Source organism: Phocoena phocoena, chromosome 8 (assembly GCF_963924675.1).
Source record: "Phocoena phocoena chromosome 8, mPhoPho1.1, whole genome shotgun sequence".
Taxonomy (NCBI): domain Eukaryota; kingdom Metazoa; phylum Chordata; class Mammalia; order Artiodactyla; family Phocoenidae; genus Phocoena; species Phocoena phocoena.
Genome location: NC_089226.1, coordinates 40,512,371 through 40,539,612, shown reverse-complemented (window position 1 = coordinate 40,539,612; position 27,242 = coordinate 40,512,371). Strand labels below are relative to the sequence as shown.

The following is a 27,242-nucleotide window of genomic DNA, read 5'->3' as shown; positions in this document are numbered from 1 at the left end:
GGGAGACCAAATTATGCATATTAAGTAAATAAAGGGTAATAAAGTATTATCTGATAAAGTACTAAAGAAATGTCAGTCTTAAATGTATGTTTGTGGAGGATGTGTTATTTGATATCATCAAAATTAGAAATCCAGTTTCTAAGAAAACTGAATCTTTGGAAAATTTAAAAAAAAATTTTTTGGAAGAGTATTTCAAGTGATGTTGAAGGACCATCTTTCACTTACTAAGTAATGGTATATCAGAGATTATTCACATTAATGAGGTATTTCATTAACAATTTTAATGAGAACTCCAACAGTGTTCTTAGAAACAGCCTTAAGAGTTTTGTCTTTATTCCTTGTTGTGATTGGCCTCCAGTGGGATTCCCCGCCCACCTCATATTACTTTTGTTTGTTTGGGTTTTTTTGCTTGCATTTTATTTAACTCTCTCTGCTTGCACACCTCATCACCTGTACACTTGAGGTAAGATACTAATCTCTGTGCATATATGTCTACTTATTGTAAAATATATTTAGCATATATTTTTTAAAAATCAAATTATAATTGGTTAGGTTATCAGAATAATTGGACATTGAAGCTGTTTACCAAGAAAATGTTTATTTGTAAATGAAATAATTTGAATTTCAAAAGCTAGTAATTTGTAGGAGTTCCCATTTCTCTTAGTAATTTAAATTTTCTCTTGTAAAAGTGATAGTCTAAGAAACTTGTTTAACTTTTAGCCTAAATGTCAAATATAGAATAGAAAACACAAATGATCTATTATAGAAGTACCTGAGCATCCTGTACTGTTATCTACAACCATTTAAACACTTATTCATAAACCTTAATAACTACCTTTGCTTCAGGATCTATATTCCTTAAATCAACCGTTAGAAAGCTGCATGTTCAATCCAGATACGTGACTGAAGAAAATGAATCATGTGCCCTCTTGGTTTGGTATTCCTCTTGTCTATTTTAAATGTCAGCTATTTAAGGTACTAGTATTAAAATAGGTTACTTGGACATTTCTCACTTGGAATATTAAATACAAGAAGTTATGGTTGCCTTTCTGTGACGACACCTAAATGCCCTTTTGCCCTCTTTATATAACTGAACTCTTTCATTTCCAGAGCAGCAGCTGTTCATGCTTGGTGCACTGCAATAATTAGCCTACAACTGCTTTATTTTGTACATCCTCGTGAAACCTCAAAACTCAGATTGGGACTTGAGCCCATGGGCTGAGACTTGACCCCAGCCAAAACTCAGTACTTTGAGATCTGTACTTTGAGACCACACACTCAGGACTTAACGAAGCTCAGGTTCTTTATGTCTCATCACAGAAAGAATTCATTGAGAGACAAAGTGATAGGTAAGAAGTGGATTTTTTTAGAGAGACACACTCCATAGACAGAATGCGGTCCATCTCAAAAGGTGAGATGGCCTTGGGAGAAACACACTCCACAGAGTGTGGAACATCTCAGAAGGTGAGAGGCCCCGAAATATGGGGTAGTTAGTTTTTATGGACTGGGTAATTTCATAGGCTAACAAGTGGGAGGATTATTCCAGCTATTTGGGGGAAGGGGCAGAGAATTCCAGGAAGTGGGCCACTGCCCACTTTTGGCCTTTTATGGTCATGGCACCTGTGGGTGTGTCATTTAGATGCTAATGCATTACAATGAGCATATAATGAGGCTCACGTTCTACTGGAAGTCTACCATCTTGGACCTAGTTGGTTCTAACTAATTTTTGCGTCCCCCAACAGCTATGTCATTCTTTTAAAGGTTGTGTCCTGCCCCCTTCCTGTTTCAGAAAGAAGATGTCTTGTGCTGAGTATTCTTTTCATGTGCCAAGTCTAGAGGAGCTTGTTGGAGGTAAATGCAATACTGAGTTTTTTAAATTATCCTAAGGAAAAAAATTTTTAAATAAAAACATTCTAAGATAAGCTTTATGCAATAGCACTTTCGATACAGAACTAATTTTCCTTTTCTGTATTTGTTCTGTACTGTTTTTATTGAGAGAGTCCAAAACTCTGCCCCTCAAAAAAAAATCTAAATTCACAATTCAAAGATTCTTGATGAGATAAGAACTTTACAGAATGAAAATGAATATGGTAATCCACGATTTAAATATGTGTGGTGCCCAAAGAGTTGTATAGTATTGCTTTATTAACTTTTTTTTAAACATCTTCATTGGAGTATAATTGCTTTACAGTGTTGTGTTAGTTTCTGCTGTATACCAACTGAATCAGCTATATGCAAACATATATCCCCATGTCCCCTCCCTCTTGCGTCTCCCTCCCACCTGCCTTATCCCACCCCTCTAGGTGCTTGCAAAACACCGAGCTAATCTCCCTGTGCCATGCAGCTGCTTCCCACTAGCTATCTATTTCACATCTGGTCCTGTATATATGTCAATGCTGCTGTTTTACTTGGTCCCAGCTTACCCTTCCCCCTCCCCGTGTCCTCAAGTCCATTCTCTACATCTGTGTCTTTATTCCTGTCCTGCCCCTAGGTTCTTCAGAACCTTTTTTTTTTTTTTTTTAGATTCCATATATATGTTAGCATATGGTATTTGTTTTTCTCTTTCTGACTTACTTCACTCTGTATGACAGTCTCTAGGTCCATCCACCTCACTACAAATACTCAATTTCATTTCTTTTTATGGCTGAGTAATATTCCATTGTATATATGTGCCACATCTTCTTTATCCATTCATCTGTCAATGGACACTTAGGTTGCCTCCATGTCCTGGCTATTGTAAATAGTGCTGCAGTGAACATTGTGGTACATGACTCTTTTTGAATTATAGTTTTGTCACTGTATATGCCCACTAGTAGGATTGCTGAGTCATATGGTAGTTCTATTTTTAGTTTTTTAAGGAACCTCCATACTGTTCTCCATAGTGGCTGTACCAATTTACATTCCCACCAATAGTGCAAGAGGGTTTCCTTTTCTCCATAACCTCTCCAGCATTTATTGTTTGTAGATTTTTTGAGGATGACCATTCTGACTGGTGTGAGGTGATACCTCATTGTAGTTTTGATATACATTTCTCTAATGATTAGTGATGTTGAGCATCCTTTCATGTATTTGTTGGCAATCTGTATATCTTTGGAGAAATGTCTGTTTAGGTCTTCTGCCCATTTTTGGATTGGGTTGTTTGTTTCTTTGATACTAAGCTGCCTGAGCTGCTTGTATATTTTGGAGATTAATCTTTTGTCAGTTGCTTCGTTTGCAAGTACTTTCTCCGATTCTGAGTGTTCTCTTCGTCTTTTTTTATTGTTTGCTGTGCAAAAGCTTATAAATTTCATTAGATCCCATTTGTTTATTTTTGTTTTTATTTCCATTTCTTTAGGAGGTGGGTCAAAAGGGATCTTGCTGTAATTTATATCATACAGTGTTCTGCCTAAGTTTTCCTCTAAGAGTTTTATGCTGTCTGGCCTTAATTTAGGTCTCTAATCCATTTTGAATTTATTTTTGTATATGGTGTTAGGGAGTGTTCTAATTTAATTCTTTTACATGTAGCTGTCCAGTTTTCCCAGCACCACTTATTGAAGAGACTGTCTTTTCTCCATTGTATACTCTTGCCTCCTTTATCAAAGATAAGGTGACCATATATACATGGGTTTATCGCTGGGCTTTCTATCCGGTTCCATTGATCTATATTCCTGTTTTTGTGCCAGTATCATATTGTCTTGATTACTGTAGCTTTGTAGTATAGTCTGAAGTCAGGGAGCATGATTCCTCCAGCTCTGTTTTTCTTTCTCAATCTTGCTTTGGCTATTCAGGGTCCTTTATATTTCCATACAAATTGTGAACTTTTTTGTTCTACTTCTGTGAAAAATGCCATTGGTAGTTTGATAGGGATTGCATTGAATCTGTAGATTGCTTTTGGTAGTAGAGTCATTTTCACAATGTTGATTCTTCCAATCCAAGAACATGGTATATCTCTCCATCTGTTTGTATCATCTTTAATTTCTTTCATCATTGTCTTATAGTTTTCTGCATACAGGTCTTTTGTTTCCTTAGGTAGGTTTATTCCTAGGTATTTTATTCTTTTTGTTGCAGTGGTAAATGTGAGTGTTTCTTTAATTTCTATTTCAGAGTTTTCATCATTAGTGTATAGGAATGAAAGATTTCTGTGCATTAATTTTGTACCCTGCTATTTTACCAAATTCATTGATTAGCTCTAGTAGTTTTCTGGTAGCATCTTTAGGATTCTCTATGTATAGTATCATGTCATCTGCAAACAGTGACAGTTTTACTTCTTCTTTTCTGATTTGGATTCCTTTTATTTCTTTTCTTCTCTGATTGCTGTAGCTAAAACTTCCAAAACTATGTTGAATAATATTGGTGAGAGTGGGCAAACTTGTCTTGTTCCTGATCTTAGAGGAAATGGCTTCAGTTTCCAAAAACCATGGTTTCACCATTGAGAACGATGTTGGCTGTGGCTTTGTCATATATGGCCTTTATTATGTTGAGATAGGTTCCTTCTATGCCTACTTTCTGGAGAGTGTTTAGCATAAATGGGTGTTGTTTGTCAAAAGCTTTTTCTGCATATATTGAGATGATCATATGGTTTTTATCCTTCAGTTTGTTAATATGGTTAATATCACATTGATTGATTTGTGTATATTGAAGAATCTTTGCATTCCTGGGATAAACCCCACGTGATCATGGTGTATGATCCTTTTAATGTGCTGTTGGATTCTGTTTGCTAGTATTTTGTTGAGGATTCTTGCATCTATGTTCATTAGAGATATTGGCCTGTAATTTCTTTTGTTGTGACGTCTTTCTTTGGTTTTGGTATCAGGGTGATGGTGGCCTTGTAGAATGCGTTTGGGAGTGTTCCTCCCTCTGCTATATTTTGGAAGAGTTTGAGAAGGATAGGTGTTAGCTCTTCTCTAAATGTTTGATAGAATTCGCCTGTGAAGCCATCTGGTCCAGGGCTTTTGTTTGTTGGAAGATTTTTAATCAGCTTCAATTTCAATGCTTGTGATTGGTCTGTTTATATTTTCTATTTCTTCCTGGTTCATATTTGGAAGGTTGTGCTTTTCTAAGAATTTGTCCATTTCTTTCAGGTTGTCCATTTTATTGGCATAGAGTTGCTTGTAGTAATCTCTCATGATCCTTTGTATTTCTGCAGTGTCAGTTGTTACTTCTCCGTTTTCATTTCTAATTCTGTTAATTTGAGTCTTCTCTCTTTTTTTCTTGATGAGTCAATTTTATTTCTTTTGTCAAAGAACCAGCTTTTAGTTTTATTGACCTTTGCTATTATTTCCTTCATTTATTTCTGATCCGATCTTTATAATTTCTTTCCTTCTGCTAACTTTGGGTGTTTTTTGTTCTTCTCTCTCTATTGCTTTAGGTGTAAGGTTAGGTTGTTTATTTGAGATTTTTCTTGTTTCCTGAGGTAGGATTGTATTCCTATAAACTTCCCTCTTAGAACTGTTTTTGCTGCATCGCATAGGTTTTGGATCATTGTGTTTTATCATTTGTTTCTAGGTACTTTTTGATTTCCTCTTTGATTTCTTCAGTGATCTCTTGGTTATTTGGTAGTGTATTGTTTAGCCTCCACATGTTTGTATTTTTTACAGTTTTTTTCCTGTAATTGGTATCTAGTCTCATAGCATTGTGGTTGGAAAAGATAGTTGATATGATTTCAATTTTCTTAAATTTACCAAGGCTTGATTTGTGACCCAAGATATGGTGTATACTGGAGAATGTTTCATGGGCACTTGAGATGAAAGTGTATTCTGTTGTTTTGGGATGGAATGTCCTATAGATATCAATTAAGTCCATCTTGTTTAATGTGTCATTTAAAGCTTGTGTTTCCTTATTTATTTTTATTTTGGATGATCTGTCCATTGGTGAAAGTGAGGTGTTAAAGTCCCCTACTATGATTGTGTTACTGGCAATTTCCCCTTTTATGGCTGTTAGTATTTGCCTTACGTATTGAGGTGCTCCTATGTTGGGTGCATAAATATTTACAATTGTTATATCTTCTTGTTGGATCCCTTGATCATTATGTAAGTGTCTTTCTTTTTCTCTTGTAATAGTCTTTATTTTAAAGTCTATTTTGTCTGATAGGAGAATTGCTACTCCAGCTTTCTTTTGATTTCCATTTTCATGGAATATCTTTTTCCATCCCCTCACTTTCAGTCTGTATGTGTCGCTAGGTCTGAAGTGGGTCTCTTGTAGACAGCATATGTACAGGTCTTGTATTCGTATCCATTTAGCCACTCTATGTCTTTTGGTTGGAGCATTTAATCCATTTACATTTAAGGTAATTATCAATATATATGTTCCTATTACCATTTTCTGAATTGTTTTGGGTTTGTTTTTGTAGGTCTTCTCCTTCTCTTGTGTTTCCTGCCTAGAGAAGTTCCTTTAGCATTTGTTGTAAAGCTGGTTCGGTGGTGAACTCTCTCAGCTTTTCCTTGTCTGTAAAGGTTTTAATTTCTCCATCAAATCTGAATGAGATCCTTGCTGGGTAGAGTAATCTTGGTTGTAGTTTTTCCCTCTCATCACTTTAAATATGTCCTGCCACTCCCTGCTGGCTTGCAGTTTCTGCTGAAAAATCAGCTGTTAACCTTATGGAGATTCCTGTGTATGTTATCTGTTGCTTTTCCCTTGCTGATTTCAATATTTTTTCTTTGTATTTAATTTTTGATAGTTTGATTAATATGTGTCTCAGCGTGCTTCTCTTTGGGTTTACCCTGTATGATACCCTCTGTTCTTCCTGGTCTTGATTCACTATTTCCTTTCCCATGTTAGGGAAGTTTTCGGTGATAATCTCTTCAAATATTTTCTCAGACCCTTCCTTTTTTCTCTTCTTCTTGTGGAACCCCTATAAGTAGAATGTTGGTGCATTTAATGTTGTCCCAGAGGTCTCTGAGACTGTCCTCAATTCTTTTCATTTTTTTTTCTTTATTCTGCTCCCTGGTAATTATTTCTGCCATTTTATCTTCCAGCTCACTTATCTGTTCTTCTGCCTCAGTTATTCTGCTATTGATTCCTTCTAGAGTATTTTAAATTTCAGTTATTGTGTGGTTCATCACTGTTTGTTTGCTCTTTAGTTCTTCTAGATCCTTGTGAAATGTTTCTTGTATTTTCTCCATTCTGTTTCTGAGATTTTGGATCATCTTTACTATCATTACTCTGAATTCTTTTTCAGGTAGCTTGCCTATTTCATCTTCATTTATTTGGTCTTGGTGGTTTTTACCTTGCTCCTTCGTCTGTAACAAATTTTTTTGTCATTTCTTTTTTTTTTTTTTTTTGGATGGGTGGTACTGTATTCCTGTCTTATTGGTTGTTTGGCCTGAGACGTCCAGCACGGGAGTTTACATGCAGTTGGATAGAGCTGGGTCTTGATGCCGATATGAAGATTTCCCAGAGGTGTCACTCCAATTGATATTCCATGGGGTCTGAGGTTCTGTGTTAGTCCAGCGGTTTGGACTCAGAGCTCCCACCAAAGGAGTTCGGGCCCGACCTCCAGCCTGGGAACCAAGATCCTGCCTGCTTTGTGGCACAGTTAAAAAAAAAAAAAAAAAAAAGGGAAGAAAGAAAGAAAAAATGGAGCAGTACAATATGAAAGAATAAAAAATAAAATAAAATTAGAAAGATAAAAAATATGTTAGAAAAATAAAATAATTGAAACAACTGCAACAAGGTAAAATAACAGAAAAAAGAAAAATAAATAAAGGTGGGGGGGAACAAGCCAAAAGGAGAGATCACTAAGAAAGTATAAAGAATAAAATATAATTAGAAAAATAAAAGATTAGGAAAAAATAAAAATATAAAAGAATCAACAACAATGAATCTACAAGGTAAAACAGAACCCCAATCTAAAAGAGGAAAAAAGAAAAGAAAAATTTTAAAAAGCCTTGGCTATAGGGGTAGAGTTTAGGCAGGGGGTGGAACTTAGGCAGAGGTGGGGTTTTGGGTGGGGTCGGACCTGGACGGGTGGGGGTGTGACATTTGAGCATGGGGCGGGGCCTAGGCAGGGTGATGTTCAAGCGTGGGGCGGGGCCTCTGCTTAGAACCTGCGCAGAAGGGGAGAGGCAGCACGTCGAAAGGAGGCCCTCTGGAGTGTGGAGTTCTGCAGAAGGGGAGAGGCAGCACGTCGAAAGGAGGCCCTCTGGAGTGTGGAGTTCTGGAGTTTGGAAGTAGGGCCCTGAGTGAGGGTGTGTGGGTGGGGTTTAGGCCCAACACATTGGAGGGGGTCTCAGAGGGGGTCTCTGAGTGTAGAGGTGGGGCCCTGGGTGGGGGTGTAGGGGTGGGGCTTAGGCTCTGCTTGGCAGAAGAGAGGCTCCAAGGGCAGAGGATTAGGCCCTGGAGCCCAACAGGCTCCCTGGTGCCTAAGAGGACAGGGAAAGCACTGGCTCCGTTCCCTTCCGTTCGTTTGTGCCCCTCCCTCACTGTCTCCCCCACGGTCTCCCCCGTCACTGCTGGATCCCTAACCATGACTGGGTCCCACTGGGCGTAGTAACTCCTTCCCTCCGCTGGCCACCCCTCAGGGGTGCCAGTCCCATAGGTCCAGCCTTTACTTTTGCTCCCCCTTCCCTCCCTCTCACTCCCTCAGGATCCACACAGCTAGAGGGGGCCTAGCTGGGCAGAGGATCAGGCCTGGGATCTAAATAGGTTCCTGGGGGTCCAAGTGGGCAGGGGAAACCTGGCCATGCTCACTTTTGATCCTCTGCCCTCCCAGTGGTTCCCCAATTTCCCCCTTCGTGTGTGGGATCCCTTCCCCTCCCCCAGCCGCCCAAGAGGTGCCCACTGTCTGACCTGTTAGAACCCTAGATTAGCTGCCTGTCTTTGAAATACATGAGTCATATAACACATACTTTCATGTCTTACTTTTTTTTTTTTTTTTTTTTTTTTTGCTGTATGCGTGCCTCTCACTGTTGTGGCCTCTCCCGTTGCGGAGCACAGGCTCCAGACGTGCAGGCTCAGCGGCCATGGCTCACGGGCCCAGCCGCTCTGCGGCATGTGGGATCTTCCCAGACCGGGGCCCGAACCCGTGTCCCCTGAATCGGCAGGCGGACTCTCAACCACTGCGCCACCAGGGAAGCCCCATGTCTTACTTCTTTTGCTCAACATTTTTTCTGTAAGCATTAATGAAGGTGTTGCATGTAATTGCTTACTTTCTAGCAGTTTAAATATTTACATTTCAATACTTGGAATCCTCTCCCTAAAAGAAACGTAGTCCTCACCTGAGTGCAGTGTTTATCTTCAGTGGTTTCTAACCACTGCAGTTTACAGTGTTATTTATGGAAGTATTTATGTACCTTAATATATGTATCTTGTGATTATGTGTCCAGTTTCTGATTTTATTCATTAATAAGACCATTTCCCCCTCCTTTTGTTTGTTTGCTTGGCTGCGCTTCACAGCATGTGGGGCGCACCCCTTGCAGTGGAAGTGCTGAGTCTTAACTGCTGGACCATCAAGGAAGTCCCTTATCCCCCTCCTTTTAAGTTACACAAGTTTAGGGACTTCCTGGCAGTCCAGCAGTTAAGACTCCATGCTTCCACTGCAGGGGGCGCAGGTTCCGTCCCTGGTCAGGGAACTAAGATTCCACATGCCATGTAGCGCATCCAAAAAATAAAAGTAAAAAAATAGTAAATTACACAAGTTTAGTTTGGAAGTATGACACACAAAACAGTTGAGGGAAGACTTGATATGTGATGACAAATTTCTACCTAATGTTTAACCCTTTTCCTTGTCTTTATTAGTTCTGCAGAAGGGGCTAAGGGATAACTTTGCTGATGTCCAGGTCTCTGTAGTTGATTGCCCTAATTTGACCAAGGAGCCATTTACCTTTCCCGTAAAAGGTAAGCAATATCTCCAAAGGATATTTCCCCAACTTTTAGATTAAATTGTGCTTAATTTCTGTGTTTTCTAATATTGGACAAATTTCATTTTATACCCTTGTAGAAAAATATGGTGTTTTATGTACTTTTGTAGCTTTCACAGGTTATATAATAGATATTCAATAGGCTAGAATCCTGAATATCACATGAGAGTTTTGTTTTTAATCATTCAAGTGACTGTTATGGAAACTTACTGTAATTTTTATTTATTCATTTATTTATTCATTCATTCATTCATTCAAGGGATCTTAAAAGCCTTGTATTTATTTGAATCATCTATTAAATACTAATATCCCGTCAACAAATTTGTCAAGTGATTATCCAGCCAGTGTTTAAAGTGAGAAGGGAAATTAATATTGATGCTGAAACTCAGCCTCTGTGCAGCACTGCCGAATTGTATCTCAGAGACGAGAGTTTTGGGTGAAGTAGAAAAGAATACTTTTATTACTTTGCCAGGCAAAGGGGGCCACAGAGGCCTAATGCCCTCAAAACTGTCCCAAACTCGGGGAGGGGGGTTGTGGGGAGTCTTACAGTCAAGGGGAGGGACTTCTCATAAGGATCAGAGTGCTTGCAAGGCTTGCATTCCTTCAGTCTAAGGATCATCTCAGGTGGTCCCACCATCTATGGTTCTCTAGGTTATTGAACTGTAACCTTCTCTCTGGAATGAAGAATGTTTCATCAAGTAGTTAACATCTTCCATGTGGTGGGGGTTTTAGTTCTGCAGAAGAGCTCAAAGATATATTTATGTATATCTGGTGAGGAGGAACCAGGACCCTGCCCCAAGGCTACACTATTGTTTCTTAACTGCTCCTCCCTTGTCTCTTCATCCCCTCCCTTCCCTGATTAGCAACTGTTTGAACTTGCCCTTTGGAACTCAGGGAAGGTCACAGAAGCTGAATGAAGCCTATTTCCTACCAACAAAAAAACAGGGGACACCAAAAGACTTTTGTGCCCAGGAGCCCCACAGGGTCCTGCTCAGTTTCTTTTCTTTTTTTTTTTTTCATTTTATTTATTTTTTTATACAGCAGGTTCTTATTAGTTATCCATTTTATACATATTAGTGTATATATGCCAATCCTAATCTCCCAATTCATCACACCACCACCACCACCACCACCACTGTCCCCCACCGCCCCCCCTACCCCCGCACCACCACTTTTCCCTCCTTGGTGTCCATACGTTTGTGCTCTACATCTGTGTCTCTATTTCTGCCCTGCAAACAGGTTCATCTGTACCATTCAGTTTCAATATTAAGTAAATATAATTTGTCAGACAGTATGATGGATATCTATATTTGATGTCTTAATTTTTATAATAACACTGCAAGGTAAGTACTAGCCCCAGTTTATAGATGAGAAAACTGAAGCTGAAGAGAGGCTAAGTAATCTCAGTGTGAATCATAATCAGGATTCAAATCCAGATCTGTCTGCTTCCAAAGTCCAACATTCTCTTATTATACCCTACTGTGATGAGGAATTTGGAGAGAAACAGTCACATTTACTCACTCTTTTATTATGTAATTGACATCTTTATTAAAAAGCAGTTTTATGTAGAAATCCTGGACTCTAGTTCTTTCTCTGCCACTTAAGGTTTCATTACCCTGGGTAAGCCAATTAATGTATCTGGGCTTCAGATACATTAAAATGGGGGTGGGGGGAGTGGGATTTGGGTTAAATGTTCTTTTTGGGTCTTTCTAGTTCAAACAGTCTTTGATTTTAAGTAGACCTGTAAATTCTAGAAGTTTTATGTATGAGATGGCAATATCTCTTCACACCTTAAAAGCATTTATCATAATACTTTTTTTTTGTTTTATGTTTTGGTTTTTTTGGCGCCAAGGCATGTGGGCTCTTAGCTCCCCCACCAGGGATTGAACCCACACCCCCTGCATTGGAAGGCAAAGTCTTAACCACTGGACTGCCAGGGAAGTCCCTATCATAATACTTTTTTATAGCTATGTTTCTTCCGATTATAAGGGTAATATATTTTACCCCAAAATAAATAATTGATTAAATAATTAAAAACCAGAAAACACAGAAGAGTACAAGGAAAAATAGTTAATCTTAATTTTGTCACCCAAAGGGTTGGTTTGAAAAAGAGTTTTCTAGGTTCTTGTCAATAATTTGTAAGTCTTTAAATTACATACTAAGGAAGCCAGATATGTATGCATATGTTACATATATGATCTTTCATAAACATATTTAGGTACTTTCTACATGAACTGGTCTTGTTACTAGTGATCTTGGCGTGTTTACTAGTATTATTTCGTCGTTTTACCCGAAAACCAGGTTCACTTCTTGGTGGGTGTTGAGCCAATAGACCCAACCAAAGCACTAGAGAAGGAAGGACTTATTGTCACTTGCAGCAAGTAAGGAGAACACTGGGGGATCTTTCCCAAAGCAGTGTCTTCCCGGCAGCAAAACTGGGAAGTTTTAACCTAAGAGTACATGCATATTCATGACGGGGCTTGAGCAGAGGAGAATTCAGCATAGAATTGGGGCAAAGGTCTACAGAGTCCAAGCTTTAGTTGACTGAAGTCTGGAGGGTCAACATCATCATTCCATCTTCCACCTGGGTGGGGGCCTTAGTTCCTGCAGAACTCCAAGATTTATTATTATTTATATCCCTTGAGGAGGAAGTAGGACTCTGCTTTATCACTGCACTATTGTTTCACTGCCTTTTTTCTGTTCCTGCATTCCTTTGTTCCCTTAATATCATTAATTGCTGAGACCTGTTCAAGGGCAAGCATTGTGGCCAGGCTTAGATCACAAAATGGCTTAGGCCAAAATGAGTTCTCTTATGTCAAGAAAACCATTCCTGGTTCTCTTTCTCCAGGGCCTCCTACCCTATCTGCTTACAGTCTCTCTACACATTTCATACTGGTTGGCCACTGCTGCCTGATATTATTTCTCCTCTTGGTTCTCCTCTCTCCTTGGTTCTTTGCCTCTTCTTCCTTGGTGCCTTTCCTTCCTCCATGATGTTCTTTCTTCTTCATTTTTACTGGCTCCTTTCTCTTTCTGGCAGGCTCTTAAATTTTGATCTTTCCAGAATTCTTTCCTCATCCTCTCATTCTGTCCAATCTCTCTGGCTTTTCCATCTACTCCTGTGGTTTTAATTCTGCTCGGATACAACAACTTTAAAATCTGTGTATCTCACCTAGCTTTCTCTTTTTCTTAGCTATAGGTCAATAATTACAATTCATTCCTTCACCGTAGCTGCCTATTCTCCTTTCTTTGTTCTTTTTCTTAATTTCCTCATCTGTTTTTAGCTCATTACTTGTCTTTTCCCTGGACTACTAAAATGGTCCTAATGGCTTCTGTAAACTTTAATGTTACTATCATTTATGAGTCTTACAAGTAAGTAATTTCTGCCGATCCCATGGAAAACATTTCCAAAATCCCTAATTATAAATGGAACCTCACAGAATTCTGTACATGTGTCCTCTGCATAGCTGAATTGAGCAATTATATCTACATTTATTATGGAATGATGTTAGTATAAAATTTATAAGACTACTTTTTCTCAGATAAAAGGTAATGATTTTCCACCTTACATTAACAAAAAAATGTGCCTTTTCCGAAACAGTGTCTAGCTGTACCTGTGACGTTTAATTAAAACTGTAAGTAGAAAGTTCCTAGCATCTGAAGTTACCTAAAATTACTTGTCATTTTTATTAACAACCTTGGAACAAACAACTCTAACAAGAGGACTTCTCAATATGGATTTTTAAAAGAAGTAATATTTTACCAAAATATTTTAAATTAAAATATAATTTTAGCTAAAACCCTCCCTCCCCCAAAAGAAAGATTTTTAAAGGAATAAGTCATTATAGACTAATTCTAGAAACCTCATCCAATCCAAACATTGGCTCCAGTTCTAGCCCTTGCCCTATCATCAACTTTCTTTTTTTTTATTATTAATTTTTACTGGAGTATAGTTGCTTTACAGTGTTGTGTATCATCAACTTACGATTGCCTTTATGCTAACTAACTATAACAAGTCATGCTTGGTTATGACAGTATTAGAAACACAGGAAGTTAGCATAGGACAGGGATCCTAGCTACTTACATTGTCCAACCCCTGCTATTTGTAAAACTATGAACTGAAAAGTTATATACTCTTAATAAATTAATGTCTTCTGGCATTTTATACTTAAATTAGATGTTTGCCTATTTTTAAGATGGCTTGTTTTATTTATTTTTTTTAGGTATCTGTGGGAAAACTAGAATTGCAGAAGTAGGAGGTGTGCCTTACTTATTGCCTCTTATAAATAAAAAAAAAGTAAGTTTCTTTTACTTTTCACATTCACATGAAGATTATGAAAATTGGGTTGATTCCTATTTTTATTATTAGAAGGTCCATTGACCAATTTGACAAGGAAATGTTAATGGATGTAGTAATAAAAAGTAAACCTGGGAATTTATATAAGTAAGATTTAAATAATATGCGTTTCCTCTTGTATAGGTTTATGATCTAAATAAAATCGCAAAAGAAATCCAGCTTCCTGGAGCTTTTGTTCTTGGAGCAGGAGCAGGCCCATTTCAGACTCTTGGATTCAATTCTGAGGTCAGCATATATATAATTATTTTACTTTATTGATTTGACACTTAGTTTGCCTTTTTCCTTTTACTGCCCTATCAGAAATCTTGTCTTCTGAATGAATTGTAAGTGGTTGATGTCATACCTCTCTACAGATTTGTTACTGTTTGATACAATTTGGAGTGTAGCACATGCTCCAATTAGTCCAACTGAAATGGAGCACTCATCTCTAATTTAGATTTTCTTATGGCACACACTCAGTATTTGAGGAGTCCATCGAAGGTCCTACTGTGATTTGCTGAGGACTCTGGACTGTGAAAGATTTCAGTCCTTACACATCAGAGGATTCCTAACTTCTCTATGATCTTTGCTGGTATAAGGGCAGCTTTCAATCAGAAGATGAATGAAATATTTAATGATCTAATCAACTCCCTCTTTCAGACCAAATTGCGGGGACTTACCCCAGTAGTATGATTATTGTTTACAAAAGGTAATATCTATCACTATGTATGTTAACACATTTCCAACATAAAAACATCACTGTTTCTTCACATCTCACAAACAGGAGAATAACCTGCTCAGTCTGCCCATTCTCTCACAGCCTCTTACATCTGTGACTGTTGGTCAATAATCATACAAGTCCTTTTACAGAAACATTAATATAATTTGCCTAGTGTTCAAGACAGAAAAAGTTTAAAATTTAAGTGAGAAATTTTAAGGGCGTCTCTGGCGGTCCAGTGGTTAGGACGCGGCGCGGCACTTTCACTGCCAAGGGCCCGGGTTCGATCCCTGGTCAGGGAACTAAGTAAGTAAGTAGGTAAGTAGGTAGGTAAGTAAGTAAATAAGTAAGTAATAAAATGAGAAATTTTGATGCAAATGTCACAATCTTATAGAAACACTATAATACTGTAAACATTTTCTAAAATTTTTTTTCAGTTTCTTTGATATTTGTAAATCTTTAACATTTTGAATCTGACATTAAATATTTTATTTTTCATGTTTTATTATTAGATCTTGAAATAAAATGTCTTAAAGTCTAGGATAAAATATTTTGTTACATTATTCAAGAGCTTCTCTTTGCATAGAGATACTAGGCTTGACTAATTACCTTATTTACTTTTCTTTTCAGTTTATGCCAGTTGTTCAAACAGAAAGTGAACACAAACCTCCTGTGAATGGAAGTTACTTTGCTCATGTTAACTCTGCAGATGGAGGGTGCCTACTTGAGAAATACAGTGAGAAATATCATGATTTTGGGTTTGCATTACTGGCTAATCTTTTTGCCAGTGAAGGCCAACCTGGAAAGGTGATTTTGTTCTAAAAATGCAGTATTCTCCAAGAGTTCTCAGATAGCTAAAAATTTGCATGCTTATTGCTACTACTGTAGTTTTCTTAAGAAAATCCAAAGCTACCTAAGTCCCAAACCTCTTTAAATAACCCAGTTATGAAAGATTCAGAAAGTACTACCGGCAGAGTGAAAGTCTCATTTAAAACTAAGGTTAAGAATAATACTTTGGGCTTCCCTGGTGGCGCAGTGGTTAAGAACCCACCTGCCAATGCAGAGGACATGGGTTCGAGCCCTGGTCTGGGAAGATCCCACATGCCACGGAACAACTAAGCCCATGCGCCACAACTACTGAAGCCAGCACGCCTACAGCCCACGCTCTGCAACAAGGAAGCGATCGCAACGAGAAGGCCTAGCACCGCAACAAAGAGCAGCCTCCGCTCTCCTCAACTAGAGGAAGCCCGCACGCAGCAACAAAGACACACGCAAACAAAAATTTTAAAAAGAAAAAAAAAATAATACTTAGTAAGCAATAGCTTTTTTTCCAAGGAACTAAAATAGGATGTTCCTGTGGGGAGTGAGTTAGTCAAATAGATGAACCATGCAGCTAAAGTAGATAATGTCTACCTATATAGTTAGTATATATGTAACTTACTCATTTCAGACTGATCAGACATTGATTGAGATAGAAATGATGGGAGCAAAAAGTTATAGAAGAGGTGAGGAGAATTAATGCCTCACTTCATATTTACTTCCTGTTAGTACAAAACAAAAGGATGATTTCATGTTCCAAAATTGTAATGATGGTTGCGCAACTCTATACATATACTGAAACCCATTGAATTGTACACTTGAAACAGGTGGATTGTATGGTATGTGAATTATATCCCCCATAAAGCTGTTATTTTTTTTTAAAGATGACTTCAGTTTTAGCTGTTGTGAGAACTCCCAGACCTTGTAGAGATAACTACTTCAGCCACTTTGGGAAATGAGATAGTGAAGCAAAAATACCTAATAAAGTGGAGGTAACAGAAGTCCAGATTTTTAAAGGAAATGAGAAAACATAATCATTTCTCCTCCCTCCAGTTATCAGAAGTTAATCCCTTTAAACCAAAGGATTCTCAGTCTTTTACCACCTTGACATATAAGAATCTCTAGAGTTCAGTGTAGAATTTGGCTATAAATTTATAAAATTTAGCTATAACTCTCTTTCTCAGTCCAAGAAAGCACGGATACGACATTATTAGAGTAAATGATACATAATTCATATATATATATATATATATAATACTATATATATTATTAAGACTTAGAGGATTGAGACACTTCTGCTCATATCTGGGTGCTCGTAGCAAACAAGTGAATATTTGCTTAATGGCACTGAATTATATAATGTTTCACTTGGGTAGTTATTTACATAATATTTTGCAGCTTAGAACAATGGTATGTATATTTATGTCCTCTCTAGGTCATTGAGGTGAAAGCCAAAAGAAGAACTGGAAAACTTAACTTTGTGACTTGTATGAGACAGACTCTTGAAAAACATTATGGAGATAAGCCTGTAGGAATGGGAGGTACTTTCGTGATTCAGAAGGGAAAAGTGAAGACTCATATTATGGTAAAGGCCTGTGTGTGTGTGTGTGTGTGTGTGTGTGTGTGTGTGTTTGCGCACGTGCGCGTGCATGTGCTTAAGATCGTAGGATTTTTTTTTAATATACATTGAGAATTTAACCTTTTTTTAAAATTTTTTTTTTTTTTTTTTTGGTTGCATTGGGTCTTAGTTGTGGCACGTTTAGTGCGGTATGCCGGCTTCTTAGTGGACTTCTTAGTTGCAACATGCATACAGGATCTAGTTCCCTGACCAGGGATTGAACTTGGGCCTCCTGCATTGGGAGCACGGAGTCTTACCCAGTGGACCACCAGGGAAGACCTGAGAATTTAACTTTTAAAGACACCCTGAACAAATCCTTTTACTGTGATCATATTGCTTTCAAATTTAAATGACAAACAATACTGTAAAGCAACTTGTATGATAATGTCCAGCTGGAGTCCTTTTTTCATATTAATATATTAGAACTTTCTTCTCAATTTGTATTAAAGATTGAGATAGATGTGAGTATAAGCCTTAGAAACTGATTATTTTCATTGCTAGAACACCTATATAGACTTTGCTATTAAGATGGTTGTGGTTTTAGGGAAAGAACTCACGAAAATTATTATCTTATGGGCTAACTATAATAAGTTTATAAGACATTAATGACAGAATACTATATGAAGACAGACCAGGTCATCTAGGACTTTTAAAATAATTTTTGGTAGGTGAGTGAACAAATAAATGAATGAAGTGTAAAAGTGTTATAACTTAATGTCCTTTTTGTTTTAACAATGAAGCCATTAGCAAATGTATTGTTTTGATGTTTTTTATCCTGATAATTTTAAATGGCAAGCCAGCTGATTCTGCATAGAAAGACACAACATTTGTGAAACTACTTTCCCAATTCACGACAAAATTTTAGCTAAATCTATTTGTAAATACCAAAGGATTATAGGATTTCTTAAAATTCAAGTAAACAATACTTTATTATTAACTACAGTTACCATGATGTGCATTAGCTCTCTAGAACTTATTCACCTTATAACTGGAAGTTTGTACCCTTTGATCAACATTTCCCCATTTCCCCCACCCCCTCATCCTCTGGCAACCACCATTATACTGTTTCTCTAAGTTGGACTTCTTTAGATTCCACATATAAATGATATCATGCAATATTTGACCGTGACTAGCTTATTTCACTTAGTGTTGTATAATGTCCTCCAAGTTCATCTATATTGTTACAAATGGCAGGATTTCCTCCTTCTTTTATGCCTGAATAATATTTCATATACATATCACAACTAAAAAGATACAGATAACAATTTCTTTATCCATTCATCTGTTGATGGACACTTAGGTTGTTTCCCAATCTTGGCTAATGTGAATAATGCCACAGTGAACATAGGAGTGCAGATATCTCTTCAAGGTAGTGATTTCATTTCCTTTGGCTATATACCCAGCAGAATTGCTGGATCATATGGTGGTTTTATTTTTAATTTTTTGAGGAACCTCCATAATGGTCATGCCGGTTTACATTCCCACTAGCGGTGTACAAGTGTTCTCTTTTCTCCACATCCTCACCAACACTTTTCATCTCTTGTCTTTTTGAGAACAGCCATCTGCACTAGAGTGAGTGATATCTCATGGCTTTGATTTACATTTACCTAATGAATAGTGATGTTGAGTGCTTTTGCATATACCTGTTGGCCATTTGTATGTCTTCTTTGGAAAAATGTCTAATTCAGTCCTTTGATCATTTTTTAATTGGGCTTTTTTTTTTGCTATTGAATTCCTTATATATTTTGGATATTAACCCCTTATCAGATATATGGTTTGTAAATATTTTCTCTCATTCTATAGGCTGCCTTTTTTATTTTGTTGACTGTTTCCTTTGCTGTGCAGAAGCTTTTTAGTTTGACGTAGTCCCACCTGTTTATTTTTCCTTTTATTACCTGTACTTTTGATGTCATATCCAAAAAGTCAAATTCAATGTCATGAAACTTCCCTCCTATGTTTTCTTCTAAGAGTCTTTGCAGTTTTAGCTCTTATATTTAGGTGTCTGATCCATTTTTAGTTAATTTTTGTATATGATATAAAGTAAGGGTCTAACTTAATTTTTTTACATGTGGATATCCAGTTTTCCCAGCACTATTTGTTAAAAAGACAGCCGTTTCTCCATTGAATGGTCATGGCATCCTTGTGAGAAACCATTTGACCATATATGCAAGGGTTTACTTCTGGGATCTCTATTCTATTCCATTGATCTGTATGCCTGTCGTTATGCTAGTATCACACTATTTCGATTACTGTAGCTTTGTAGCAAGTCTGATATCAATAAGTGTGAGACCTCCAACTTCCTTCTTCTTTTTCAAGATTGTTTTGGCTGTTTGGGGTCCCTTGAGATTCCGTATGAATTTTAGGGTGGATTTTTGTATTTCTGCAAAAACGTCATTGGGATTTTGACAGGGAATGCAGTGAATCTTTAGATTGCTTTTGATAGTATTGACATGTTAACAATATTAAGTTGTCCAATCCATGAACACAAGATGTCTTTCCACTTACTGGAGTCTTTTAAAATTCGTTTCAGCAATGCTTTGTACTTTTCAGTGTACAAGTCTTTTGCCTCCTTAAGTTTATTCCTAAGTCTGTTATTCTGTTTGATGCTCCTACCCCACTTTCAATGTCTTCCTTTTTTTTCATTTACCAGTATAAATAATGACATTTAAGACTGGGATGAGGATATACTCATAGGAAAACTGAGAGACTCCTTTATTTATTCATTCATATCTTTTAGTGTGTACGCATTGATTGGTGGTCCTTTTGAAAACTAGGGTATATAACTTCTCTTGGTGCCAAAAATAACAATAGAATGTATAAGAAGGCTTAAAGGTTTTAAGAATGAAATTATATATAAATTTTTAGCTCAATAATATTCGATGTTTACTTGTTTAATGTCCTTTTATTGTAGCCAGCAGAATTTTCTTCCTGCCCATTGAACTCTGATGAAGATGTGAATAAATGGTTACGTTTTTATGAGATGAAGGCTCCTTTGGTTTGTCTGCCAGTTTTTATCTCCAGAGACCCAGTAAGTCTATGTCTGTCTTTTACATTGCAATAATGCTTGATTTTTAGAATATTCTTTTAGAATTAGGCACTTTTTGTGTTCTTATTTAAGAACTAGAGTAGTCTGTAGAATTGTCTTGAAAGGTAAGGGAGCAAGTATCTGACCACCTATGATTTAGGCAGAGCAGATTTTACCTTTGGAGAATTGAAGGCACAGGCATTTAAATAACACCCAAAGTCACATTATTAAATAGTAGAATCAGGACAGGATTCAGGTCTCCTATCATCTTATTTGCTGTTTTATATACTGTTCATTATATTCTAATATTCTACCCTAGAAAAATAATATAGACTAATTTAAAGCAAATATCTACCAAAATACTGACTATATCTTTTGATCCAGTGATTACATATCTAGGAATTTATCATTAAATATATGCTTATGTGCATAAAATGACTAGTTAAAAGGGTTATTCATGACAGCATTGCTGTAATAGCAGAAGAACTGTAAATAATCTAATGTCAGTTGGAAAGTGGTATGCACATACAGTAGAATACCATAGATATAAAAGAATTAGGCAGCTCTTTTATGTTCTGATATACAAAGATCTGAAAGCTATACTGTTAAATGAAGAAGAGCAACATACAGCACAGTAGGTGCAGAGTACTACCATACAAGTAATAAATTAAAAATAATCCTTTTGGAAGGATATAGAAGAAGCTGCTTACGTTGGTTGCCTTCTAGGAAAGGAAGTGAGGGCAGGAGATGGAAAGATACATTTTACTGAATGTATGCTTTTGCACTCTCTGAATTTTGAATCATGTGACTGTATTACCTACCAAAAAAATAAAAATAAAAATTATTGTAACATAAATTAAAAAGGTCTCCCATCCCCTTAAACAAGTTCTATGCAAAATAATTGGAATACTAACAGATAGCTTCTCTGTTGTCCTAGGGGTTTGATTTGCGGTTGGAGCACACTCATTGTTTTAGTCATCATGGAGAAGGTGGACACTACCATTATGACACCACCCCAGATATAGTGGAATATCTTGGATACTTCTTACCTGCAGAGTTTCTCTATCGCATTGATCAACCAACAGAGACCCATTCATTTGGGCGAGATTAAATCAACTGATTACTCGTTTGACTGATTAACTCATTAATTGATACTAATATAAAGCCTAATAGAAATGATCTCACTACTTAATAAGCCCTATTTTTTTTGGCCTTTGAAATGAAAGGTATGTCGACACTGTGCTCTGTATTACTTCACAGATCTATCGGAAAGGGATTATTGGGAACAAAGACACATGATGGAGATGTTCTTCATTCTTTTTATTCTAAAAATCGGCCTTGGGCTTCCCTGGTGGCACAGTGGTTGAGAGTCCGCCTGCCGATGCAGGGGACACGGGTTCGCGCCCTGGTCCGGAAAGATCCCACATGCCACGGAGCAGCTAGGCCCGTGAGCCATGGCCACTGAGCCTGTGCGTCCGGAGCCTGTGCTCCGCAACGGGAGAGGCCCATGTACCGCAAAAAAAAAAAAAAAAAAAAAAAATCAGTCTTATGTTTATAATTAAATATAAACAGGATTAAGAATCAAGTGATGATTCCTACTAGCTAATGGCAATAATTTACATTTGTATATTCAGTTTTTCAAGTTAGTCTTACAACTGCTAAGTGGATGTTTCTGGGTATTAGAAAAATCAGTGCTGGAAATGTTGATAGTTGCTAAACCTTTCTACTGAATTTTTAAAATCCATTTTAGAAGTCAAAGTACACTTTTTTCATGGAATAAGGTGGTCAGAGGGAGCAACTTTACTCCTTTTGGTGATGTTGAACCATACTCTGAAGTTTGCAATTTGCCTTTAACAAGTATTAGCAACCAGACGGTTAGCCATGATTCCTCCTTTGTTTGGACTGTCAATTGGAAGCAGTTTGTGCCTTGTTGGTTATTTGCAAGAAGTGAAAAGAAACAGCATCAAAATACAACCTCGAAGTGAGTATACTTTAATTTATAAATGAGGCTATTGCCAAATATGACTACTATCCTTCATGAAATGTAAAGTTATACCTTTACCAATTGTAATGACTGAAGTTTTCCTCAGTGTTTTTCTATAATAATCATGAGCCCAAAACAACAACTCTCTAATCTTGTAATGCCAACACTGAGTTAGGAGCTTTTTAGTACTAAGCATATAAAAAATTGTCAAGAAATATTTTTTGTCTTTGGATGTTAACTATAACATGTCCTGTGAGTATAAATTCCTAAATATTCACTAGTTTGTACCAAAAGAAATGAATAAAAACTTTACATTCATAATATGATATTGTGTTTCTTTTTAATATCCTACCTCCAGACAAAAATAATATTAGTATTGATTCATTTAACAAATACATACTGAATGAACACCTACCCTGCCCTCTGGAATGTAAGCTCCATGGCAAGGGCTTTGATCACCACTATAGCACTATTGCCTTTAAGAGAACCTGGCCAAAGTGGGCACTCAAATATTTGTTGAATGAATGATTACGACAGATACTTCACTAGATGTTGGGATCTATCATTCAGTCATTTATATAGTAGGGGAAGGCAAATACATATTATGTCAGGTGGTACTAGTGCTATGAAGAAAAAATAAAGCAGAAGATGGACTGTGAAGGAGGATGTTATTTTGTTGTGGGCATCCACACTGAGAAAAGGTGGACTCCCACCCAAAATTCAGCTCAGATGTTGAGACTGATGAAGTCACACACATACCAAGGGTGTATGAAAGACTTTATTATTCCCCTAGTAAGGCTTTCTGGGGAAAGCAGGGCAGCTCCCAAGCAAGTCCAAAAATGGCCTGAGAGAACAGAGAGAGGAGACTGGCTTGGGGGTTTTATGGTGGTTAGGGGGTTGGGCCAGGGTGATGGTTCTGCATGCAGTTTGAATTTCCCACAGGTGGCAAAGCAAGAAGCAGCCAGGCTTTATTGCACAAACGTGGGGCAGAAGGGGAGGAAGGAGTGGGGTAAGGCTTAACAGCTGTCAGCAGTCAAACATCAAAGGTGGACTCAGACTCTATATGACACATTTTATAGAGAGAGATGGGGGAAAGCCTCTGATAAAGAGACATTTGAACAAAGGCCTGAAAAAACTGAGAGAGTGAGCCATTATTATGGAGTTATTTGGAGGAACATCCTTTCCAGCAGATTTAAAGGCTCAGAGGCAGAAGAGGACTTGGTATTTTCAAAAAATGGCAGAGGCCATTGTAAACAAAATAGGATCACCTGAACTCCATGAAGCTAACATCTAGCGCATATTGTGAGAAGCAATTTTTAAAATGCTAGCTAGCTAGGTAGATATTTGCAAAATTATGTTAATACCATATTCACTTTAGGAATGTGACAAGGATGCCCAATATCATTAACTATTGGAGTTTCAACCAGGAAAAAAAGACAAAGACAGAATAGGTATAACAACTGAAAGGGAAGGAAAAAATAATTTTTTCAGCAGAAAACATGACTGACTTCTTGGAAAACCCAAGAGACTCTATAGCTAAATTAACAGACTGAGTTCAAAGAGGTTCCTAAATATAAATATTACTCAGCCATAAAAAAAGAATGAAATACTGCCATTTATAGCAACATGGATAGACCTATAGAATATCATACTAAGTAACTCAGACAAAGACAAATATATGATTTCACTTAAATGTGGAATCTAAAAAATACAAATGTGCTCGCTTCGGCAGCACACATACTAAAAAATAATACAAATGAATCTATATACAAAACAGGAACAGACTCACAGACATAGAAAAGAAACTTACGGTTACCAAAGGGGAAGCGGGTGGGGGAGGGATAAATTAGGAATGTGGAATTAACAGATACACATTACTATACGTAAAATAGATAAGAAACAAGGATTTACTGTAAAACACAGGGAACTATATTCAATATCTTGTAATCTATAATGGAAAATAATCTGAGAAAAAAATATATATAACTGAACCACTTTGCTGTACGCGTGAAACTAACACAATATTGTAACTATACTTCAACAAGGGGAAAAAATTGCTAACTGTAAAATCAATGTACAATAATGAGTTGTATTTCTGCATACCAACAAAAAATAGGTTAAAAATGTAAATTTGGCAGGAATTCTCTGGCGGTCCAGTGGTTAGGACTCCGTGCTCTCAGGGCCAAGGACCGGGATTAGATCCCTAACTGGGGAACTACGATCCTGCAAGCCTCAGTGACATGGTCAAAACCAAAAAAAAGGAAATCTGAAAAGGATACCAATTACAATGTTACCAAAAGTACACAGCAGTATTTTTATTTAACAAAAATTATATATAACCTTTATGGAGAAAATTATAAAACTGTTGAAAACTCAAATAAATCAAAATAAACATGTACATCCAGGAAGATGCAATCTCATAGAAGTATCAATTCTCAAACCTATAAATTCAATTCAACATCAGTCTAATCCCAGTAGGGCTTTTATAGAGCCCTACCAGTTCATTTTAAAATATATGGGATAGGGGGACATCCTTGGTGGTCCAGTGGTTAAGACTCCGCACTCCCAACGCAGGGGGCCCAGGTTCGACCCCTGGTCAGGGAAATAGATCCCATGTGCTGCAACTAAGACCCGGTGCAGGCAAATAAATAAATGAATATTTTAAAAAATAAAAGCAGACTCTCATTTGCTTTCGGTTTTAAAAGCCCAGCTTCCTTTTAGGTTCTCTGTGATGCCTCCGTGTGGCTTGTTCTACCATTCATTCCAGGACAATTTACTGAACACCATCAATGTGCCAAGCATTGTACCAGGCCTACCCCAGTCAGCTGGGGACACTGACTGACATATGAACAAATAATTAAAGTAAGAAAGGATAAGTCCTATCAGTATTACCCTGTAAGGTATTGTACATTAGAGGACACTTCATATCACAAACACAAAAATAAATTTACTAAAGAACACATGAATTTCCGGTACTGGCCAAGATGCAATAACACAACAGGCTATTTCTTCCACAATTCCAAAATACAAAATCTTGGATAAAATACAAAAAGCAACTCCCAGAACACTGTTGAAAATTAAACCATTTTGACTGAATGGTTGAAGAGGGAAGTCAAAACTTGAAGAATGAACAATACTGATGATGAGTTTCCTGATTTTTCTTTCCTCTCTTATCTGAGGCGGTCTGGGTCACAGAACTACGCAATGGGCATGGACAGCAAAAACTCCCAAGAGACAGTTCTTTTTGGCCAGAGAACCAGGAAAGGGAGCCTCAGCAGGCCACAGTGTGAAAGTCTCCATTTTTTTCTTGTTTCTTTTTTATGTCTTGGCTCTGCCCAGAGGCTAGTCCCAGTGCAGTCAGAGCTGCACTGCTGTACCAGTGGTATCAGGGTAGCTGTTACCTAAAACACCAAGGAAAAATGATTCCAGAGGAATCAGGAAATGGGTTTCTTGTGGTCCCATTTTTCTCTCTCTTTTCTCTTGGTGCTTCATCTGGAGGGTGGCCCCAGCTGTGAAGAACTACATTACAGTCTGGGGTGTAGGGCACTAAAACTAAGAAAAACTGGTATTTGTGCCAGAGGAAGCAGGAAAAGGGGTGATATTCACAGTATTCCCTTATTAGCTTATTAATGACTGTAAGAATTTTGAATGTGTATCCCAAATTATCTTACACTCCGTTCTGTGTTTTGGACTTTTCCATTGTCCAATCTTTGAGTTCACTAATACTTTGCTGTGTCAAATCTCTTAGTAAACCTTGGGTTATTAATTGCATCTAGTTTTTAGTCTAGAATGTACATTTGATCTTTTTTTTTTATAGACTGAAATTTTTCTGTTGAAACTGCCCATCTTTTCATCCATTTTGTCCATTTTCCTTTTTTTTTTGGCCGTGCAGCATGCAGAACTTCCCTGACCAGGGATTGAATCCATGCCCCCTGCATTGGAAGCACGGAGTCTTAACCACTGGACTACCAGAAAAGTCCTCTATTTTTTCTTTTTTAACATACTAATCTGTTAAAGTCCTTGTCTTCCATCACCAATGTTTTGATCATCCATGAATTAGTTCCTATTATTTGTTTTTGCTTATGTTTTATCAGTCACTTTTTCCTACCCCTTACTACTGCTAAGATGGTATCTTTCACCAGTGAGGATTTCCACCTTTGTTTTGCTAGGCAGATGAAGTGTGAGACTGATTAGCTCATTGTAATCGGAGAAGGAGCTGGGTTGGGGCTCAGTTGCATTTTAAATAAAACTCAGGCCACTTCTACCTAGAGTCTGTTACTCTGTTACTTCCGGGATTTTAATTCAGAGCCTGGCAGATCTCTGCCTCCTCAATCCTGAAAGATGGTGTGGGGTTCAGTTCTTCCCTTTCGTAGATTTGAGTTCCATAAACCCTCAAAATCTGACAAAATTTTTTTTGCGGTATGCGGGCCTATCACTGTTGAGGCCTCTCCCGTGCGGAGCACAGTCTCCGGACGCGCAGGCTCAGCAGCCATGGCCCACGGGCCCAGCCGCTGCGCGGCATAGGGGATCTTCCCAAAACAGGGCACGAACCCGTGTCCCCTGCATTGGCAGACGGACTCTCAACCACTGCGCCACCTGGGAAGCCCCCTGACAAATATTTTTGTAGAACACTTCCCTCTAAGCAGGACTTAGGTATGTATATACCTTATGTGTATCTTAGTCTGCAGACGACTTCACTGTTTTTTATACTTAGATCTTTACTCCATTTGGAATTTATTTTTATTTAGGATGTGAGATAAGGGAATGCAACTGGATTATTTTCCATATGTGACTGATGGTTGGCCCTGCTCCTCCCATCATCCACACCCCTTTCTATGTAACTCTGCAGTTTCTGCAACTGAAAAAGCTGAGTGTCACCCCTCTCCCACCCTTGACTTTTGGGTTTGGC

General features: G+C 37.6%; 1 protein-coding gene across 3 annotated transcripts; it reads left to right on the top strand.

Annotated features, from left to right (window-relative positions):
• Positions 1-1,796: 1,796 nt before the first annotated feature.
• Positions 1,797-21,460, top strand: C8H11orf54 (chromosome 8 C11orf54 homolog). Of its 3 annotated transcripts, XM_065882093.1 has the most exons (8): positions 1,797-1,851; positions 9,715-9,813; positions 14,057-14,130; positions 14,314-14,415; positions 15,518-15,694; positions 17,142-17,291; positions 20,236-20,352; positions 21,287-21,460. In XM_065882093.1, exons 1-8 carry the CDS (start codon positions 1,797-1,799, stop codon positions 21,458-21,460), a joined length of 948 nt encoding a protein of 315 aa, XP_065738165.1. The 3 variants fall into 3 exon arrangements, with proteins under 3 accessions (XP_065738165.1, XP_065738167.1, XP_065738166.1); XM_065882095.1 differs by lacking the exon at positions 15,518-15,694; XM_065882094.1 differs by lacking the exon at positions 17,142-17,291.
• The last annotated feature ends 5,782 nt before the right edge of the window (positions 21,461-27,242 follow it).